Source organism: Lutjanus erythropterus, chromosome 8 (assembly GCF_056507025.1).
Source record: "Lutjanus erythropterus isolate fLutEry1 chromosome 8, fLutEry1.hap2, whole genome shotgun sequence".
Taxonomy (NCBI): Eukaryota; Metazoa; Chordata; class Actinopteri; order Lutjaniformes; family Lutjanidae; genus Lutjanus; species Lutjanus erythropterus.
The window spans coordinates 3,054,239-3,075,182 of NC_139324.1; the positions used below are offsets into that span (position 1 = coordinate 3,054,239).

General features: G+C 40.1%; 1 protein-coding gene across 2 annotated transcripts in view; it reads right to left on the reverse strand.

Moving 5' to 3' along the window:
• col18a1a (collagen type XVIII alpha 1 chain a) overlaps window positions 1-20,944 on the reverse strand; it is a 117,916-nt gene that overhangs the window by 40,088 nt on the left and 56,884 nt on the right. Inside the window, exons 1-3 of one of the 2 annotated variants that reach the window (XM_084724248.1) lie at window positions 20,270-20,727; window positions 7,235-7,776; window positions 3,716-3,799 (exon numbers count right to left, since the gene is read on the reverse strand). In XM_084724248.1, the coding sequence (XP_084580374.1) occupies window positions 3,716-3,799; window positions 7,235-7,776; window positions 20,270-20,597 (954 nt within the window). In that variant the 5' untranslated portion in view covers window positions 20,598-20,727. Of the gene's footprint in view, window positions 1-3,715; window positions 3,800-7,234; window positions 7,777-20,269; window positions 20,728-20,944 lie in introns of those variants that run through there. The other variant, XM_084724249.1, reaches the window with a different exon arrangement.

A 20,944-nucleotide genomic window follows, 5' to 3' on the forward strand; every position in this document is an offset into this window, starting at 1 on the left:
TGAAAGATCATTTCATTGGGGAAGATTTGAGTAGATGAAGCTGATCCGACAGTTTGGTTGGTTTTTGACTTGTTCTGTTTTTAGATCAAGTCGATCTTTGTTTTGATATTTTGTTAAGTCTTTATTGTATATAATCAGAAATCTAAATACAATCTAATAAAAAAAAATCTTACAAATATCTTTTTTGCCATATTTCTATTTTAACACACATAGGACCCAGCACTGTACAGTTCTGATAAATAATAACAAATAGAATAAAAATACAGTTAATGATAATCGGAATAGATATAACATACACCAAAATTAAACAAGACAAATAAATTAAGGAATAAAAAAGTAAAATATAAAGAAAATAATAAAATAACTAAATTCATAAATAAATACTGAAGCAATTATAATTCATTAAAACACACATGAAAGGTACTTAGAGAAGCACATGATGTTAAACATGGCTGTCACAATTTCAATACTAAATTGCAAATCAATGAAAAAGAGCTTTCAATTTCACAGTCTGAATAAAAGGCAGAACTGGCAACTCTCCGATGCTATCCACATGCAACATTCAGAGCGTACCTCAAGAAAAAACAAAAGATGCCACACAGACCATCTCTTTAAAAAAAGAATCTGACAATATAAATAACAATAGTCAGGGCTCTAAACCAAGGATCTACTGATCTTCACAAACCACAACTCATCAGTCAAACACTGGTACAGCCATCAGCGCAAAAAGGAAAATGTTTAAATAAAATAAAAAGAAAAAAACAAAGCGAGACCTGAAAATTGTAAGTCAAATCAAATCGTGAATTTGGAGGAACATAACACCTCTGATGTTAAAGGTACAAAAAAATACAGCATCATTCATTCTTGGAGATAAATGTGTTATTTTCCTTGTTTTAAGTTCAATCTTTCAATAGAAAAGTTGTTCATATGACGCCACCTTTCACAAACCACTCCTGATAAGAGGGCACCTTTGAGTTTTTCCATCCCCTCAATAAAGTCAAATATAATATCTCAGTATGTTGAGATACCTAAAAATAATCTTTGAACTGCGTGTTGCATCATGTGTGTCAGTTCATGAACTCTACTTGGATTCTTTGTTAAATTCAAGTCAGCTGTAAAGGAATTTAGCTACTTAGGGCAGTGTTTATATTGAATGGGCTACATGTACAGTACATACAGTATATGTTAACTATATAATCTCTATGCTATTGAGCTCTGTGTGACAGAATTATTGCTCCTGTTTTCAGTCATCTGTGTTTTCTTTATTGCAGTAAATGTGTTTTTCATGCCACTTTCTTGGCCATGTCCCTATTGAAAAAAAAAAAACATCTTAATGAGCCTTTTACTTTGTTAAATTAAGGTGTAATTTAATAGTGAACTATCTAAATGTCAGTACTCTGTGTCTCTGCACTGATGTCATTAAGCTAAATGCTGGTATATTTGTTATACCAGTCAATGTACAATACAGTAAGTAGATCTCTGTGCTTCAAAGCTTGCTGGTAATTCAATACCTTGAATGTGTGCTCTATTCAGGAAAACAGCTGTGTGTGAGGTTATCATTTGAGATAAAAGGCACATCCTGAAATTGGAAACCTGTCATTTCCATGTGGAATGTGATTTTCCCGTCTAATCTGAGCAGCATCTAAAGATTTGATGACAACAAGGGGTAAAATGTTGAACCTGATTCTGTCAGTATGAGGATTTGGTGGTCTGTGTGAGGAGAACAGCTGTGGAGGCAGTGTTTTACTAAATAACAGTAAAGGCTGCTGGTGGGCTGCAGTGAAACACCTGTGTTTGTGTGTGGGTGGTCAGGGTCAGCGCTGTCACTCTTATCTGTTACTGGTGTTAAGAAGTGATGCAACATGTTGGAATCAGCAAAGTGGAATAAATGTCATTGTGTTACTTTGGGGCATCTCTGCCCTAATTTAACCATTTCCGCCAATTTACAGATTGGCTGAAACTTTCAGTTAATTATTGTTTTCTCTACTAGTTAAATTATTACAGTTTAATGGACCAGTGTGTTGGATTTGGTGACATCCAACAGTGAGCTCACAGATTGTAAATATCTCCCCTCATACCCCATTCCCAACGTGTGGGAGAACCTTTGATGGCCCTGAAACCAGCAAAAAGTGTGAAAGGCCCAATCTAGAGCCAGTGTTCGGTATGCCTGTTCTTGGCTTCTGTAAAAACATGGCAGCCTCCATGTAAGTAGACCCACTTTTTCCATAAGTATAGACTGATAATTCTAAGTCAACAAAAACACAGTAGTTCTTATTTCAGTTGAATATATACTAATGAAGAAATACTTATGTATATTATATTCCATTCTTCCATATTCTGCAATAAAACCCCCTAAATACAGTCAATTCATTCCTATTTTTTGGAAGGGCCAGATTTGAAGTGCCAAGGGACCAGACGTTTACATTTCCTATGTCTGACCTGTAAAATTAGGAATCTTAATGTGTGAAACAGTTTGCCTTTTTATTTTTTCTCTACTTTTACTATTTCCACAATTAGAAAAGAAAAATGATGTACCAAAAGAAAAAAAACAATGCACCTTTATAATCCTAGATTAGAAGTAGCTCATTGTTTTAATAAACACAGTGTTGAATTTAACATCTTTTTTCATCCAGTTTGACTCCTAAATTGCTTCTGTTTACAATAGCCTGAGTTCAAACTACCTACTAATAAAATGATGACATTTTAACAAGGAAAACATAAACTTGTTTTAAAATAATAATCTCATAATATGCTGAAGCTAAAACTGGATGTTCCAGGCAACAGAAATCAACATTCTCACCAGCTGATGATCATGTACTGTAGTGTAGAGCTACTTAGTCCAAGTAAACTAGGTATAAAATATGAGATCAGACTGTTGTTTAATTCTGACATATAACCCCTTTTGGCTACTTAGCTTCTAGAAAAACATTTTTAGGAAAAGGACTAACCGATGTGTTTGGCAAAAGAGCTTGGCTGTGCTTAGAGGAGTATAAACTTTCCCATTACACACTATCGAGGACGGCAGAGCCGTTAACATTAGCCTAAACTCTTGATAGCCTCTGGACTGGCTTCACAGAGTGGAGAAATACTACACAGTGGAAGTCCTACATGTGAGACACAAACTACTGTGACCTAGTGAATGCTCATTGAGCGGTGGTAGTAATGTTGCATGCTGTTTTAAGTCACCTTTTGTAGTAGCATTAAACAAATTAGCCAGTGGACCTTTTTTCACGGCAGCCATATTGATATGAAATACTAGAGGAAGCCCAGATGTTACCAGTGACGCTAATTAAGATCCCATTTAGTGTAGCAGAGCCTTTCCAGTGAGCTAACATGCTCAAGAGCAGCACCCTGACACAAAATGGAATGAAACCTTAATTAGCATCACGAGCAACACCTGTGTTTACACTACTTCGTGTCAAAATATCTGCCGTGAAAGATCTATTGGAGCTTCTGTTAGAGCAAATAAAATGTAATTATTTCTTTACTCTGGACTTAACAGGCCTGTAGCACCTCATTACTGTTGCTGAGCTACAATTGGACAATTAGTGATCGGGGGAGGGGTTTTTCAGTCAGTCAGACTGAAATGCGGTCACACTTACATCATCACGTACCATTTTATCTTTCTGACAGACAGTGTTTCTATTCCCCTGCGGTCACTACAACATTTCTATCACATGTAGTCAGTTATCTTCAAAATGTGATCGTCACTCACCATATCTGAGTCATCTTCGTCTTCTTCACAGTGTCTCTCAGCAGCACGGGGGTCTCCCACCACCCTCAGCTCACCAATCACCCCCTGATGCAAAACAAGGACAAGGTATTTTGAGCTGTTTGATGATACATATAATAATGGCAGAGCAACGTGTTACTGGGGGGTTTTGTGATATTTCTCAGGGAATTCCCCCTTCCCACAAAATCAGAGGGGCTATTGAAGTCTCCAGTTTTAGCCTGTGAAGTGCCACTATCTCTGCCCCCCCCACACACACACACTATCTGATACATGTTCCCACACAGGATACTCACACAGATAGCATGAATGCTATCTGCCTGCCTATCAAAGGGCCATTAGCTCTGTATGAAGAGGCGCTTTCTCTGCTCCTCAGTTATTTGAAGTTGACTCTTAGGGACACATTTATGTCCTGAGAGGAAAAAAAAAAGTCAAATGGATGTTTTAAGAGAGCTTTGAAGATAAATGGCAAAGGCTTTTTGACATTTAAACCCCGTCTCTACACAGGCTTTTAATGGTTGAACTTTTTTTGTAACTTGCACAATGTTTAGTCGACGTGTCCTGGTCTTTTTTCTAACTGCTTTAGATCGTCACAACAAATCATAGATCCAGTTCACAAGAAAGACTAAACTGTGACTGCAGCTTGTTTTTGCAAATGATGGATAATAAGAAAAAGGGACATGTACTAAACAAATCCTATTTCAAAATGGAATGTCCACTTTATAAATACATAATGTAAATATTTAGATGCCAACGGAGCTTGCCAAGTCTTGATTTGATTAGAGAAATTAAATTCACAAGACCTCTCTAGCAAAGGGCCATGCAATGCTCAACAAACAGCACATGGTCAACAATTCCTGAGAAAAAGAAGGTTCATATTTTGCCAAATAAGCAGTTTTTCAAAAGAGGGTTCTGATAAAATATCCAACCGCAAGGAAATAACTTAGAGGTGTGCTAAAAACAGAAAAACGTTGAACTGTGTAGCAGAGTTACAAAGTGGTTTACAACAAAAGAAGTGGCTGTCTTCAAACATGGCAATAAAAAGAGTGAAACAAGTGTTACAGCTGAGAGAGGAAGGGAGAGATGATTTTTCAGCTGAGCAAACACTCAAAACTATTTATTTCAAGTCTGTGGAAGCACAGAACTCACTGGAATTGTGACATATTTAGTAGTGAAAGTATGTCTTATTTCTTTGTCTTTGTTGTTATTAAAACAGGGAATATCCAACTTTTTCTGACTCGCCTGTAAAGTTGGTCAAAAGTGCTTCAACCTCTAAGGCTCAATTCAGCCTTATTACCAGAACAGGGAGGTCATTTGTTTCCATCTAAGCCACAAGACTGAGCACTCAGCAACACCGAACAGTGAAAACAAAAGAAAAGCCTCATCGTCATGTTAAAGTGTAACTCAAAGGAGAAAAGACAACAAGGTCATGTAGGAAGACGTGCAATGAAAATAAAACCACTGAATGCAGATAAAAGCCAGACGTTGAATAGCTTCCAGCTAACACAGTAAAAGTCTCTTGAGTGTCTTAAATTAAGAGGATTAGCATGAATTTAAGATCTCCTAGACCCCATGAGACTTGGGTTGTAAAGTGTAAAAGAAAAGGCAACTTATTTTAAGTCCTCATTAATGTTTCAAGTTTTAAATAAAACTCCACTCTTCAAGTTTTGAAAAAAACTATAGTAAGTTTTGCCAACATATAAGTTTTTTGTTTTCTCGTTTAGAATTAAATTTAGGGGTCATTCAGGGTCGACATAGCAGATCATCTGCTCACTGTCAGGCCAGGCCCCACCCAACCCCATATGGATCTGCATATTTGACTTGGCATAGGCTATTTATGCCGGATGCCATTTCTGACGCAACCCTGCCAATTTATGTGGGCTTGGGACTGGCAGTTTGGGAATGCACCAGCTTGTTCATCCCCGGTGGCTGGGGAACCACGTTACAGTGTCTTTCCCAAGGACCATTCGACATGTGGCCAGGGGGAGGTGGGGATCAAACCGCTGACCCTGCGATCTACAGACGACGAATTTGCGAGCACCCAAATAATGATAAATCTGGTTTACAGCTTGCAGTGAACAAGTTTTGATTTTTTTTTTGTTTGTTTGTTCATTTTGCTTGTTTCTAAAACTCAGATAAAAGATAAAATCTAAAATTCAAAGATTAAAGTCTTTTTTTTCTCAAAATTTTTTTCAATACTTAAGAGTGAGTTTCTATCAAAGATTCGCCTTGTAATTACGAGTTTTCTCAACTTTTTTACAGTGTATGTTTTCAGGTGTCACTCCAAAAGAAATTAAGTAACATAAATAAAAAATCTATCTTTTATATTTGGGATAATAATTGTCAAACTATTAATTGAGTCCAGAGAGTAATTTCCTCCCATATTCTTAGTGAATTACACAGGACATAAAACAATGTCACTACTGATGCAATAAAGCAATAGAGTGTCATATAATACTGTTTAAAATCCATTTACAATATTCAAGGCTCTTTTTTGATTTGTGTGAGAAACGCGTCCTGCACTTACAGCCCATGGTTTATCTTTGAAAATAATTAAATGCATGCACAGAAGTAGGATGAATAGTTGCATGTTTTGTCCATGCAGGTAGTCAGGGGCGAACTACTGCAACCCTTTAACAGCTAAGGTCAACAGTTGTTGCGGTCAACTGCTGGGATTTACAGCAGTCAAATGACTCAGGTTAATTACATCCCAACTGTGAGGGCTGCCAATTATTTGCAGACTAACCCTCAAGAAGGGGGAGAGGTGATGTCGACATTTATATTATGGTTTAGAGTCGCCAATTTTAGCAATCAAATCATATGAGAGTTAGTGAGCCAAGATGTTTCACATGACTGACTATGGAATCAAAACACTATACTGCACTTTTCCAAAACGTCACACAGCAGCAGTCCTGTCTCATCGCACTTTGTGTTGGTTCTAGAGAGAAGAAGTTTGGGAATGTCACATGTGCACACTGCTGACTCCAAGACAAGAATTAGTCTGATTCATTCAGTACAGAGGCAACTTGAAAATATGTCTTTACTTTGAATGCTTTAAAATAAACACAGTACATCTTTCTATGTCATATAGCCCTTAAATTACTTAAAAGAGACAGTTCACCCCCAAATCAAAAATACATATTTTTTCCACTGCCTGTAGGTTAAGTGTGAGCTGCAGTATTTTGGAGATATCAGCCGTAGAGATGTCTGTCTTCTCTTAAGTATAATGAAGGTCACTTAGCTTTTGGTGTTCAAATGACCAAAAAAATACATTTGAAAAGCTCAACAGCAACGTCTCTTTTCAGAAATCATGACCTGGTTGCTCAAGATAATCCACAGAGTTTATTGTGAGCAGTTTCATATAGGAACTATTTTCTTTCTATAGTAGAATCTACTGGAGTTGCTTTCTTTGTACCAGTAAGAAAGTGAACTGTGCCTTTAATTTCCTGATTTCATGGGTTTGAATATTGTTTTGTTCAGAACAGATTAAGCTTGTATACGCACCAGAAACTTGTCAGGATCAGCTCCTCCAGCTTGGCCGACAAACACCCCAGCACCGGCCTCCAGCTCCATCTCGTCTGGGGACCTCTCGATGCGCATCACCTGAGGGTCTGTGTCACAGTTGAGGTAGAACATCACCTTCTCATCTCTCACAGCGATGGCAAAACGAGTCCAGGTATCCCTCATGGAGGGTACAAGGAACCTGGCCGCCTCGTATGACTGCTGGGAGTCAGGCTCTGTGTAGTACAGGATGACGTTCTGCTTGCCGCCCTGCACATCTGTCAGTTTGACACCCACGTACATGATCTGCTGTGAGGCGTCTGTGACGGAGAAGATGACGCCGCCCCTGTTAGAGGTGGGTTTCAGGTTGAAGATGAGGGCGAAGTCTCTGTAGAATGGGCTCGGCAGGTGGGCGCGGGCCAGCTGGCCCGTGTTGGCATCAGGGCCAAAGACGTAGCCAGGGCTGTTGTCGGGTCCGTAGACCTGGACAATCTCACTTGGAGGAGGATCCCCAATCAGCTGCAGCAGGGAGACCCCGCTGTCTTCTAGAGGACGAGAGAAAAAGGATGTGAGGCCACAATACACATGAAATCTACTGGAGATTAGAGAGGAGGGCTGCATGGCAGGGGAATGTTAGACCAGGCTCTATTAGGCTGCTGGGAGTTGACTTAGAGTGAATGTGCCTGATGGATGCAGGAACAACTGCTGTTACTTACACAGGTCTTTACTGTTGCTGTCTTCCCTTTCAACAGTAATAAAAAGTGCATCAACACATTCCATTAAATGCAGATGCAAAGGTAATGCAACTGCCTTAAAACAAACCATGAGCTTCTTGGAGAAGCTTTGCCAAAGCGACTCTGCCCCAAGGACCATAAACAAACAAACCATTTTGTAACCTCTAGACCAAAATATGGAACAGACTGACATCCCCTAAAAAGGCAAAGGATAGGCCACATGAGACTAAGAAAAGATGATCACTTTAGCAGACATCGAAAGGCCTGTGTACTCCAGCCAACTTCTACTAAACTGAAGGGAGACGTAAAGGGACTGTCCAGAAGATACAGTACAGGGCGAGAGTCAGAACAGGTTCACACTTAAATATGAGCCCATGTGTGTCAAGAAAGAAGATCTTTATATATCTGCTGTGTTGTACATAAAAAGTCCAAATAGTGAGTTGGAGCCATAGACTATATATTAAATAGGTTGTAATCCTGTTTAATATACAATCCATGGTTCAAGGGAGTTGTTTCACCTGCCCCCCTCCTTCCTAAGCATGGTAGAGACAGGCAGGCTGCAACAGCACAGGATGTGCGCAACCGCGTAAATTGGCAATAGCAAGCAAAAACAAGTCCTCCGCTGTAAGTTGATCAGCTGTTTATAACCGTCATCTGTCTGTCAATGTAAAGTTAATCCTGTTATCCTGAAAACAAAAGCCCACTGCTCTGAAATAAAACACTGTGGACGGTGGGTTAAGTGGCGGCCTGTGTCACCGCCTGCCAAACTCAATTAACATTTTGCTCAATTTAACAGTTATAAACATTTCTAGCTTGTACAAGATTATTGTTGATTTTTTACGACTTAGATATACAAAACAGTTATGGTCTGGACATTTCTAAGGGGGGAACCATGTCTGTAACATTCATGTTGAGTGAAGTGAGTATTTCAACTTAACAGGTTTCCTTGATCTCTGATGACACATCTTATTACAGTAAATATATTACAGATTTGTCCTTTAAGCCTTATTATTCAATGTAGTGACAGAAGGTCTAGAGCCTGATCAGACAGTGGATTTTTGGCCTCTAAAACTAAAAAACAAGATACACTAATATGGGCCAACATCAGGCCGATAATATCATCTGACCAATATATCTGTCTGGTTCAAAAGGGGTCTTAAAAAATACGTTGTAAGAGGCAGAAATAGAAAATGAAAATGCATCACAGTCCTGAAGACACTAAAAAACAAAGCGAAAAGCTCTTCCGACTTGTATGACATCTGCTAAATGTCACTGCTCCGGGGCACACGGACCAACAGCTGGGCCTCCTGCATATCTCTGCTCTCTCTTCCATCACCCTGGGTGACTCTGGTGAGGCCAGTGCATGATAATCAGCATGTTTAGGAAATACAAGGACCACAAAGAACGATGTGTACTCATTCAGATGGTGGGTAGCTTATCATTTACTTTTACTCAGCAAACTTGGGACTAAACTGTCCCGCTTTGATCAGAAATAATGTTTTGGGAGAACTCTCAACGTAGTTTCTGGCGCTTTGAAGAAATGCTTTGGTTCACCACCTGGTGACTAATGTGTGGGCTCTATTGCTCGGTTCAAAGCCTCCCCGCTGCGCCGAGTGCTGGAGATCAGTAGGGTCTGCAGTCGGCTTTGTTGAGAGCTTAAACACATGAGGTGTTTAGCTGAACCCGAGGTCCTGCTCTGTGTTGCACAGCCACAAACATAAAGTCTGAATATTCTGAGAACTAAAGATGCTTTCATTCTGAGTCGGAGCTAACAGAGGAGCCAGTCAAGCTGTAACAGGATACTTTCCATAAAAATACTTTCCAGTATTAATTATGGAGTTTTCCTCTGCACCACTCAGACAGACATGGCTGAAGCTTCATCACTAAACGATTAATGTCCTTATTGAACCATATACATGACCCCAGAATATATATATATATATATATATGTATATATATATATCTATAAGATAATAATCATGTGCCAGAAATAACCATATCTGGAAAAGCACATTTAGATGATGAGTGGCACAAATGTATAAAGTTAAAGTCTTTTGTGAGATGCCCTACATCAGTCGATATACATAGAGTATATCTAATATAGCATGTACTAGCAGGCTAAAAGGCAGATTAAAGGACGACAGATAAGTGATAATTATAGCTGGATAGCTGTCTATAAAAAGACATGACTGCCTGATTCTTGTGACATATTTCATTTAATCATTCTCTTGACCTTTAAAACTCATGAGTTTGGCTGCATCTGGTCATTATTTTCATTATCTGTTGATGTGACAATTATTTTCACGATCGATCAATTTATTGTTTAGCCGAGTGGTTTTCAAACAGCAAAAGGAGGAATAGAAAATTTTAACTTTAATCACATTTTTTGGAAGTAGGAACAAGAAGTGAAGACATAGGGTTGGCTGTTTTGACTGATTCTAATTTAGAGTAGAGCTGCCAAAATTACTTCATCAATCGCTTATTAAATTAATCTGCAACTAATTGGTAATCAATTGATCAGTCTGAGTAATTTTTTTTTTAAAGAAAAAAAGTCAAAATTCTCTGATTACAGCCTCTTAAATGTGAATACTTTCTGGTTTCATTACTCCTCTATGACAGTAAACTGGCTGTGGACAAAACAAGACATGTAATGGCCTCACCTTGAGCTTTGGGACACACTGATCAACAGTTTTCACCATTTTTTGGCATTTTATAGATTAAACAACTAATCGAAAATAATTGATACTTGCTGCCCAAATTTATGGTGATCCTAGTTTGATCATTGAATGATGATGAAGACTTTATTGTCCTCAAACCTAAAAGTAAAATTACTACATGATAAATCATCTTAAAATTCGGGAGCCATGGTCTAATGTTCATCTATTGTGGGGGTCCTTCACAAGTTTGGGAACCTCTCATTTAGTCTACAAATTCTCAAAAAACTTGAAATATGCTTGTTACAATTTCCCAACCCCGTCTTCAAATTTCTTATTTTATCCAACAAACAGAATCCAAAGACGCCTCATTTTCTATCATCAATGGCAAAGAAAAGCAGCAACTCCAATGAAACAATCACTCAAAGTAAGTAGCAACAAATTTTCTTTCGAGTCACTAATTAATTAACTGATTAATCCTTGCAGCTCCTCTCCTGAAACAAACAAGACCTTAGCATGAAACAGACATGTACAATCTAAATTAGAAAATGTTTGTAACGGTAAATGACAGACACAGACCCAGGATGAGAAAACCTCAGGTAGACTATGATTCCTTGACTGCTGTGCATCATTTGCGCCCAGCCAAACAGATGTTTACTCTGATAACGTCAGAATGAGAAACCTCAGGGGTCTCTGCAGTGGGCCTGTGCTCACAAGTCTGAACCTGGCTCTCACTTATGAGCACAATCTCCGCCGGGGTGAGTTGAGAAAGGCAAAAAAAAAAACCTGCAGTAATTCAGTGCTGAAATCTATCATGTGGAAAGCACACCATTTTAATTTGTGATTCCCCTGTTATAGGCAATGAAGCTGCCATGCAGAAGCAAGCAGAAACACTCCATAACTGAGCATGTATTATAATGCTATTTGCAGAAAAAAGTAATGACATTTATACTAAAAGCATCTCTACTAGCTGCAATTCACTTTCTTTGATAATTTCCAAGAAACATGCAATTTGTTAAGCATAATTAGCAGCTGGTCATAAAAATTACCTGATTTGTGTGCAGATTAAACTTCAAGGCCTGTAATGAGCAGGAATGTGAGGCGCATCTTTCAAACAGCGCCTGATTGTCTGTCAAGTATGACCATCTCTTTACAATTCAAACATCTGATTTGCTTAAGCATTTGCCAAACGAACAGCAGACATCCTCAAACGTGCACTCATGTCGCAAGCCTCCCAAACCCACCATTAGGAAACATCTCTATTAGTCATCACTCATGCTGGCCAGATGTGTACTCTTTTGGACTCTTTTACCAAAAAGAAGCCACATCCGTGTGAACCAGACCATGAACAAACACTAATCCTTTTTTTTTTTTTTTTTTTTTTTTTTACTATAAATCTAAAAAAGAAGTACCCAGATATAATTGTGCCAGATGCCAGAAAAAAGGAAGCTTAGAAGTATAAATAAAGACAATTACCGGATCTAAAGCAGATGAAAAGGTTCAACCTGTTTTGCGCTTGCAAAGGAATGCATTTTCTGAAGCCTGTTCAATCTGCATTGTCAGCAAAGGGCCAGCCAGTCATTCCTTCTCAGAGATCAAAAATTGTAGGGTGTACAAAAGGTTCGCCATTAGCATTTTAAGTGCAATCTCAATTCAGGTTTTTCAAATAGCTTTTGTTAACCAATGACAGCTTCAAGGCCGGTCTGCCATAGAAAAGCACTGTTGATGAATGGAGCGGTGCTGGGTTTATGGTACTAGTTTGTCTTGTCAAGAAGGCTGCTTACTGACCGGGAATGCTGCTCTTTTTCATTTCCTAACATTCCAGGACGGGGTACCAGAGTTTGTGATACCCTGTTGATAAAGCTGTATATACAGTGTGAGACTGTATATACAGCTTTGGGAAGTACAGGATCCTGTATAATCCATGGGAAAACATTGGAACAGCTGGACTGTCCCAGACAACATTGTGGTTTCACTGACCACACTCCATCACCATTTAAAACATCCCTTGAGGCCTGCTGACAAGGGCAATAATCTCTCCTCTCACTCTGCAATAAAGCTGGTCAGTGGTCTGACGTGTGTTTGGAGTGTCAGAGTTCACTTCTGCAGACATGAAAATTACTATCAAAACATAAATTTGGTCCATTTTACATTACATTACATTTTACATTATTCTGCCTCACTGTTCTGAAGACAACATGTGAACACAGAAATGGGGGTGTTAGTCCACTGTTGAGCCAGCAGCATAGGACCAGCGTGATGGGATGCCTCTTTAGCTTTCAAACTGCCGCTATACTATCTAAAACACACTGCCAGCATTATGCCTATGTTTCTCTATGGAAGAAATAAGTTTCTACACGAAACTGCTCACAATAAGGGGAGTTTTAAAAGAGGATACTGAGTCCTGCCAGAGATTCCCAGACATGGCGCTCCACGGCTGAGGGGCCCAGACAGAAAAATCCCAGTAACCTTTAGTGACAAGTTCAGATTTTGGGGCCATTGGTAGTGACAAGGCTCATAGGGAGATGGCAGTAGGGTTGGGGAATATCTACTGAATTAGCAAAGGACAATATAACTATCATGATATTGATGATATCCTTTTATCTTTGTCTCACGTTCCTGCCAGATAATATCGTTCATCGTCTCAAACCCAAGTTGGTAGATCAAAGACATGAGCACAAGCATGACCATTCAAGCTTTAAAAACAAGCAGTAAAATCTTAAAATCCATCCTAAACCTCACAGGTAACCTGTGAAGGTCAGCAAGGACTGGTGTGCTGCCTCTCTTAGGATGTGTCCTGGTTAAATCCTGGCAAAAGAGTTTTGAATGAAACTGCAGTCTTGTGATGTTACACCTGCTGATACCAGTATAAACAAATTGCAATAGTCAAGTCTGGAAGAGATAAAAATATACATGACCTTTTCTAATAAATATGGTAGTTGTCTTCACTTTCTGCATATTTGACCCCATATTTGATCTTGTGGTTTCATGTATGTTTAGCTAATTACAGGGTTAAAGAAAGTCATTCGTAACGCTTAAATCCATGCTAACCACTTAGCAAAATCAATTTTATCTGTCTGAGTAGAATACTGTATAAAATGAACATCAATGAACATGGAATGATTTGAATATGAAGTCTCTCAACACACTGAATAAATGGTCCTCTTTCTTTCTGCAAAGGATGTTCTGTGAACCTCCGGACAAATTTTGCAGCATCTTTAACCTGGTGGTGCTCGGAAAAAGATATTAAACCAAAAACCACATCACAGTCCAGGAAGGAGATTTCATGTTGGCTTGCCCTGAAGACTGAGCTGTAATTCCCAAACCACAAAAAGGAAAGATGGGTCTGCCACAAGCTGTGCGCTTCACTTTTTGGGGAAGGAGTTATATGATACTCTTCAAGTTCTCTACCTCTGAGGGACTAACTTTTGATGCAACATGCAGGATGTACACAAACCCCTTGCTACATACTGTTAAGTTCATAAATATGACTTTCTGGAACTCTGTGGATATCATTCTGCTTGAGGCACAACGGAATTGCCTCTAAGTAGGTTCAGAGCTCATTCAAACCTCTGAGCCAGCAGCACTGTCCTTCAGTAAGTGTTAAAAAGGTATTAACAGTGTCACAATTGGGCTACTATCCAGCACAAGACATCCCTGTGCCTCAGTCCTGTGTTTTGCAACACTGCCTCATCAGTTCTCGTGTTCTACTAATGCAACACAAACCAGAGGGGGCAGCGAATTTCTGGCAGCAGCAAAGTCAGACTACACTGTGCCCATAATTGGAACACCCCTGAGAGCCAACCCAAAATGACTCCCTGGCAAGGAGCAAGCTGGAGAACTGGAGCCAGCTTCGGGCCTTCCTGTCATGAGATACAATATCAATCTCGGCTCAATGGAACCATGGTGCTACAAATCAGTGTCAGACCACCAAAAGGGAGTACACGCAACAAAACACAGACTACATGTACACAGACATTCAGACACCAACAAAAGAACAGTGTATATCTTAACAGGAAAAAATCATTTTCATGTTTTTAGACCACCAAAGATGTAGCAAGGGGTAGAATTTGATTTTGTTCAATGAAATAGCAAAAACTGAGAGACGGTGCTGGAGTTTCTCATACAGGATATAGTTTTACCTTCAAGAGCTGACCAAAATGAATTGCAGTTGACCTCTAGACCCTGATATGAATGACTGCTCATCTTTCAAGCAGGAGGCTGGTAACCATGGAAAAACATCATTAAAAGGCCTATTGTGCCCTAACAATCCTGTCTTACCACAGGGTAGCCCCCCCGTGGTAAAAGGATCACATCTGACAGATTTCTTACAAAGTTTCCATGCACACACCGATATCTCTGCAATCTTCCCACAGTAATCTCCCACATACATACACGTCTTTAGGCTACATGCAAATATTTTCGTCTATAGACATTGTGTTTCCTTTCCCATGCTGAAGACCCATTTTAATTTCATCCAAAATACCAACCCAAAAGACGTAACTATATATCTTGAGACATTCTTGAATGACAGGTCATAGTTAGATGATATAGGAGTCGGGTGGTATTAAGGCCCTCGTATGAGTGCCCTCCTCCCACACGTCAGGCAATCAGAGCTGCAGAGAGTGAAAAGCGTCTGAGGCTTCCCAGACACTGCATAGTAGGGGCTCTGGTCAGCGAATTTAGGAGGTCAAAGGACTCGTGAGTGGGCAGACACAGTAGGAAACAGCCAAAGACAAAGTTATTGGACTATTAAAATAATGAAATTGGGCATTTTTGACTCCAGGGCATGCATTTACAGAGCTGTCTGACACATTATCTCAGCCATTTATGCATGATCTCATTCAGCTTTAAGCCAAAGCCCACCAACCTGTTAACCACTGTTATAAATTTACCATTATGACCACTGGCTGCTGCAGTCATTGGCACTGGTGCATGAGGTATTTTGTTAACAGAAAGCATGTGGGGTCAGAATGCTTGTAGGAAACATCTAATTGACTATAGTTTATCAGTCACCTTGAGGATTTGGGGGCAGCGAGACCTCACAGGGTCAGTAGTAATTCAATAGCAAAGTAATTTGTTTCATCAAGTCCATTCAGCCTCAAGCTTCCATCTCAACCATCACTTTAACAAGCAGTGTCCATTGGTAGAGTTTTAAGATCGCTGAGTGATACCAGATGGTCTTGACTGCAGTGATCTTCTGTCGATCCAAGACTGATTTAGAGTGACTGAAAGCACTTCAGTGGTGCCTTTAGGCTACTCAAACAGGTAATACACTACGTGCATTTCTTGGTGGTGAACCAGCTTCTGGAAAAACTATAAAAGTTGTCCTCTGGGTGTAAAGATGGCAATAAGATCATACTTTTTCATTTGCCTAAGGTCTATTTACAATGCGAGGACTGCTATGTCTAGAAGTCATAACATATATCTCAAAGTAGCACCTTTTTTTAAGCTTTTTCAAACACAAATATGGAACATTTAAAAACTCCTTACACCTCACTTAACACTTAAACCAAACAACTGAAGTGTGAAGTTTTACAATAAAGACCAGAAAAGCTAACTCTACACTTTTGTGTCATTTACAACTAGACAACATGTTAATCCTAGCCCTCCCTGATGTAGAAACTAATACCATCCCACACCAGCACATACAAAGTTAAAGGAGCAATATGCAGCAATTGTGCATCCAAAAATGAATGCAGCACTCCAAATAGTGAGTTGGAGCCACAGACAGCATATTAAATAGGTCCTATTTAATATATGATCTATGCTTTAAGCGACTTGTTTCCTCCTACATCCCCCTCCCAGACTTGAGGAAGCTCAGGCAGGCTGCAGGAACACTGCAGGAGCACAAGACAAGTGCAAAGTTGTAATTTTACAATAAAATGTGAGGATGAGTCCTCCACTGTAAGTTGATCAGTTGTTCATAACTGCCAGGTGTCTATCAATGTAAAGTTAAGCCTTTTATCCTGAAAACAAAAGCCCACTGCTTCAAAAACACACACTCTACATTTGGAGTTCAGACTTCATTAACATTTTGCTCAATTTAACCGTTATACAAACATCTTCGCCTTCTACAAGATTATTAATGGTATCTTACAACTCAAAAACAGACACCAATTTGTCAAACATTCTGCATAAATTTGAACTGTAATTAATGTAAAATGGGCAAACTACAATAGTTATTCTGGACAGAAATACTAATGGAGGACACTGTGGCTGTAGCGTTGTCAGAGAAGTGAGTTTTTCAACTTCAAGCATGTTTTCTTAATCTCTGATGCATATCAATCACCATTTTATGATAAACTACAGTAAATGTATGACAGATTTCTCCTTAAAAATAATTCAAACACAAATCTATTTGGGCCCAGATGTGTCTCTTAGTCCTGGAACCAGAGACATCTTGTCCACTCATGTCTGTCAATGAAGCAAGCTGCTAGAAAGATAGCTAGGCTGTAAAAGGGACACAGTCTTCCAGCTCCCAGTGATATGAACTGAGAGTGCAGGGCAGGACAGCAGCCCAGTAACAAGGAGATTAAGCTTTAAAGGGGTTCATAATTTCAGGTGCAGCTTGATCACAGAAATAGATTTTCTCCTGTTAGATTCTTTGATACAGAAATAAGAAAGCCGGATGTTCTCACATGAATCAGCACTCACTAATAACGAACATCTGACTCATTTTCTCCATCTTTTTTTTAGTAACTAGGGTCACAAATTGTACTTGCTAGTCCAGAAGATACTCAAATATAAACTGGTCCTTCATTTCTAGAATTATTTGTTATATATCACAACCAATTTGATCATAAACTAACAGACAACTACTAGAATATTTTGCACAATCTTGGTGAAATGTAGAACTCCTTGGCTTGAAAATTGCTGTTTCACAGTTCCATTTGAGACAACAATGAAGTGCTCTGGTGTTTGAGATGTCATATTCCCTGAATCTAAATGCATTTTTGACACAGTAATTACAAGCTCGTGAGATCTAAGAATTCTCTGCTGCTTAACTGAATTAAACTACAAAAACCAAGATTATCCACATCCAGATCTGATAGAAACACGCGCCTTGAATTGTGATTCACTTCTTTTACCTTCAGATTTTCACCTGTTAAAATGTGTCACCTGAGGACAGTAGCTGGTCCAGCTGTCATAAATACTTTTGCCTTTTGCCTTGAAATTGACATCCCACCAAAAACCACTGATGCAAAAATGACTTTTTCCCATGCATGACAACCTAATCTGTCCATTCATGGACAGACAAATGCACATCAAGCTGCCATCAAGCCACTCGCTGTCAAAAGAGACATGCAACTCCACATGCCAAATTTTGTACAGTATTCCATGCACTAATTGTTTACAGAAGGAGGGCGTCTGCTATTTCAGATGTGTTAAGGCTAAAAGAACAAGCAAGCCCAGCTACAGTTTTCCTCAGTACAAAAAAGAAAAACAATTACATCTAAGGCACAAAGAAAATACCATTTAATTAATACTTTATTGTATATAAATAATTATTAATAGTATTGGAAACAAAGCTTTTTGAATGGTTGTGTCTTCTGATATTACTACAATCTGCAACTTTGCAGAGGTTCTTTCAATACACATTTTTGTGGTATGTCATGCTTGAAGTTTGATACTTCTTGACACTTCCTATTGTATATCTGTTGATGCAGCGACTGTACTACAAGATAAGAAATACAGAACTGAAGGAATGCACATCAGTTGGCTTTGAAATGGACCACAAACTCATTGAACCATATGTGTGTGTGTGTGTGTGTGTGTTATAATGACCTTCAAGTAGTTAAAGTACATGCGATCCAAAGGATAAGAGAAACACATACATGCAACACTGTAGGGGACACTGGCACCATGCTTGTTAGACTGTAGCCATAATTTCCTTTAAGCAACAAGACTGACAAACTTGAGGCATGCTTATTTTTCATTCTAAATGATTTTTTGCTGTACATGGGAACCAATACACTGTTAATGGCTTGGGCTGACAGGGACAAATGTCAAATTTTTGGGTGGGTAGTGGGTGGTAACACCAGACAAACTCGGGAGTGGGGATATTGAAAACTGGTTGAAAATGAATCTCAAAACGACGATTCATTTGAACCAGTGATTACCTTTCTGGTTACTAACTGACAAGCACGGGTACCCATCCTCGTCTGGTAGAGTGTGGCACTCCACAGGGAGGCGTCCCTCATCAAGGAGTGTCCAGCAACTGTCCTTCAAGACTTCACAGAAACTCCGGCAAGGCAACACCGGCAGCGGGACCAGAGAGCTGCACTTTGGTAGCAAGAGAAGGCAGAAAAACCACTCCAAACTATGGTGGCAATGTGACCTCAACAGCCATGCCCAATCATTAAGAAGTAACTGGACTTCCTCCACACTGCTCTGGTTGAGGTAATTGGGCACAATGAAGTGTTCCCCAACCATGGAGGAGCAGAAAGGTAGAGCCCTATCTAACAATAAACACTGTGGGGATCCTATGACCAGTGTTGGGGTAGCTACTTCTGTGCGGCTTTCAGCTGGTGTCCAGCTGCCTACAGCTGTCTGGGTAATTAAGGTTGCTTGGCTGGGCTCCTGCTCACTTACTGTTATTTGATTAGCATCTAAAATGTCACCAGTTTGGCTGGCTACTTTCTGGATAGTTTCTGATATTGAAGTTGGGTCTGGTTTCTTCATAGCTGTTTCTAGTTGGGTAATTGACATTGTTGGGATATTAGTGGTTGTATAGGTTGTATAACTTGGCTGGCTAGCAAATGAAGCTTCTGTAGTCTGCAACACTTGAATAAGTAAAGCGCCCTGCTTAGCTGCTGATTCACCATCTGCACTGCCTCCACTGCCTGACCCACTAAGGTCAATGGCCATGCCTTCTCTTTGTTGGCTTGCCTCAGAAAACCCCGGTAACGGAGTAACCTCCACTAGTTGGTTGTCCTTACTTAGCAGGGTAGTGTCTGATTTCTTGCTAGCTGTTTGTTGTTCAGTGATTGACATTGTTGTAGTAGCAGTTGGCATATGGGTTGTAGAAAATACCTGGCTGGCAAATGAAGTTTGTGTAGTTTGTAACACTTGGCTCGGTAAATCTGTCTGCTTAGCTGTTAATTCACCAGCAAGTAAAGGAGTAACTTCCTCTAGTTGGTTGTCCTTAGTTAGCTGGGTAGGGTCTGGTTTCTCACTAGCAGTTTGTAGTTGGGTAATTAACATTGTTGGGGTACTAGTTGGTGTATGGGTTGTAGAAAGTGGCACGCTAGCAAATGAAGCTTGTGTAGTCTGTAACACATGGCTAGGCAAATCTTCTGGCTTAGCTGTTGATTCACCTGCTGGAAACTCCAAATTTAGCTCATTTGTCTGGGACTCTCCACTGCCTCCACTATCTAACCCACTGTGATCAGTGAGCATGACTTCTCCTGGTTGGTTTTCCCCAGAAAACCCCTGTGTTTCAAAGCCAGATCCCCAGCTCGTTTCGGGTCCTGTTGCAGATCCGGATCCAGATTCAGACCTGAACCCAGAGCCAGACCAAAGACCTGACCCAGTGTCTGTTGCCAATTCAGACTCAAGCCCAGATCCAAGTCCTGAAACATTTTCTGTAAACCTAATATGATCAGATCCTCCAGACCCCATACCCTCTAGTGAAGATGTGCCATTACCAGGTTTACGTATGTGTGACGAAATCCCAGCTCTTCCCCTGTCTGGTGGACGTTCGTACTCTGGTTGTCTAGCAGTGGTCAGTCTAGGAGCCTCAGTGGTCTCACGCCAAGTCTGAACAACTTTTTGGATCCCGTGTCCCTCATCAATGATCTCCACTCCACTTGCTGATGGTGATTCTCCACTACCTGCTGGACTGCCAGATCCCTCATGGTCCACGGTCGGGGGCACGGTCGTAGTACCAGTCCAGGACCAGAACCAAGCATCAGAGTAGACCACCCACAGGGCCAACAAAAACAAAACTCCAAACTGACTCCTCATCTTGGGCATAATATAAAGTCTTGACCACGTCCACCCGCTTGATCAAGCTCCCAGAGTGAACTATGACATGTCCACACAGCCACTACACTCCTCACACACACACTTTGCAGCTCTGTCTCCACACACACTCCACTAGGCAGAGAGGAAAAGTGAAGAGGAGTGCCCCATTCAAAAGAGTAAAGGGGGAGAGCAGGAGGAGGTGTGCTCTGTATTGGCTGCCCTGGCAATATTTCCTCTCCTAACTCCTCCTCCCTCCCCCCTCTCCTTTTGTCAGAGCAGTGAAAAGCGATCTCTCCTGCTGACTGATACCTTAGAATTACGGCAGCCTTGCCTTTCAGTGTACAATACTGATGCTT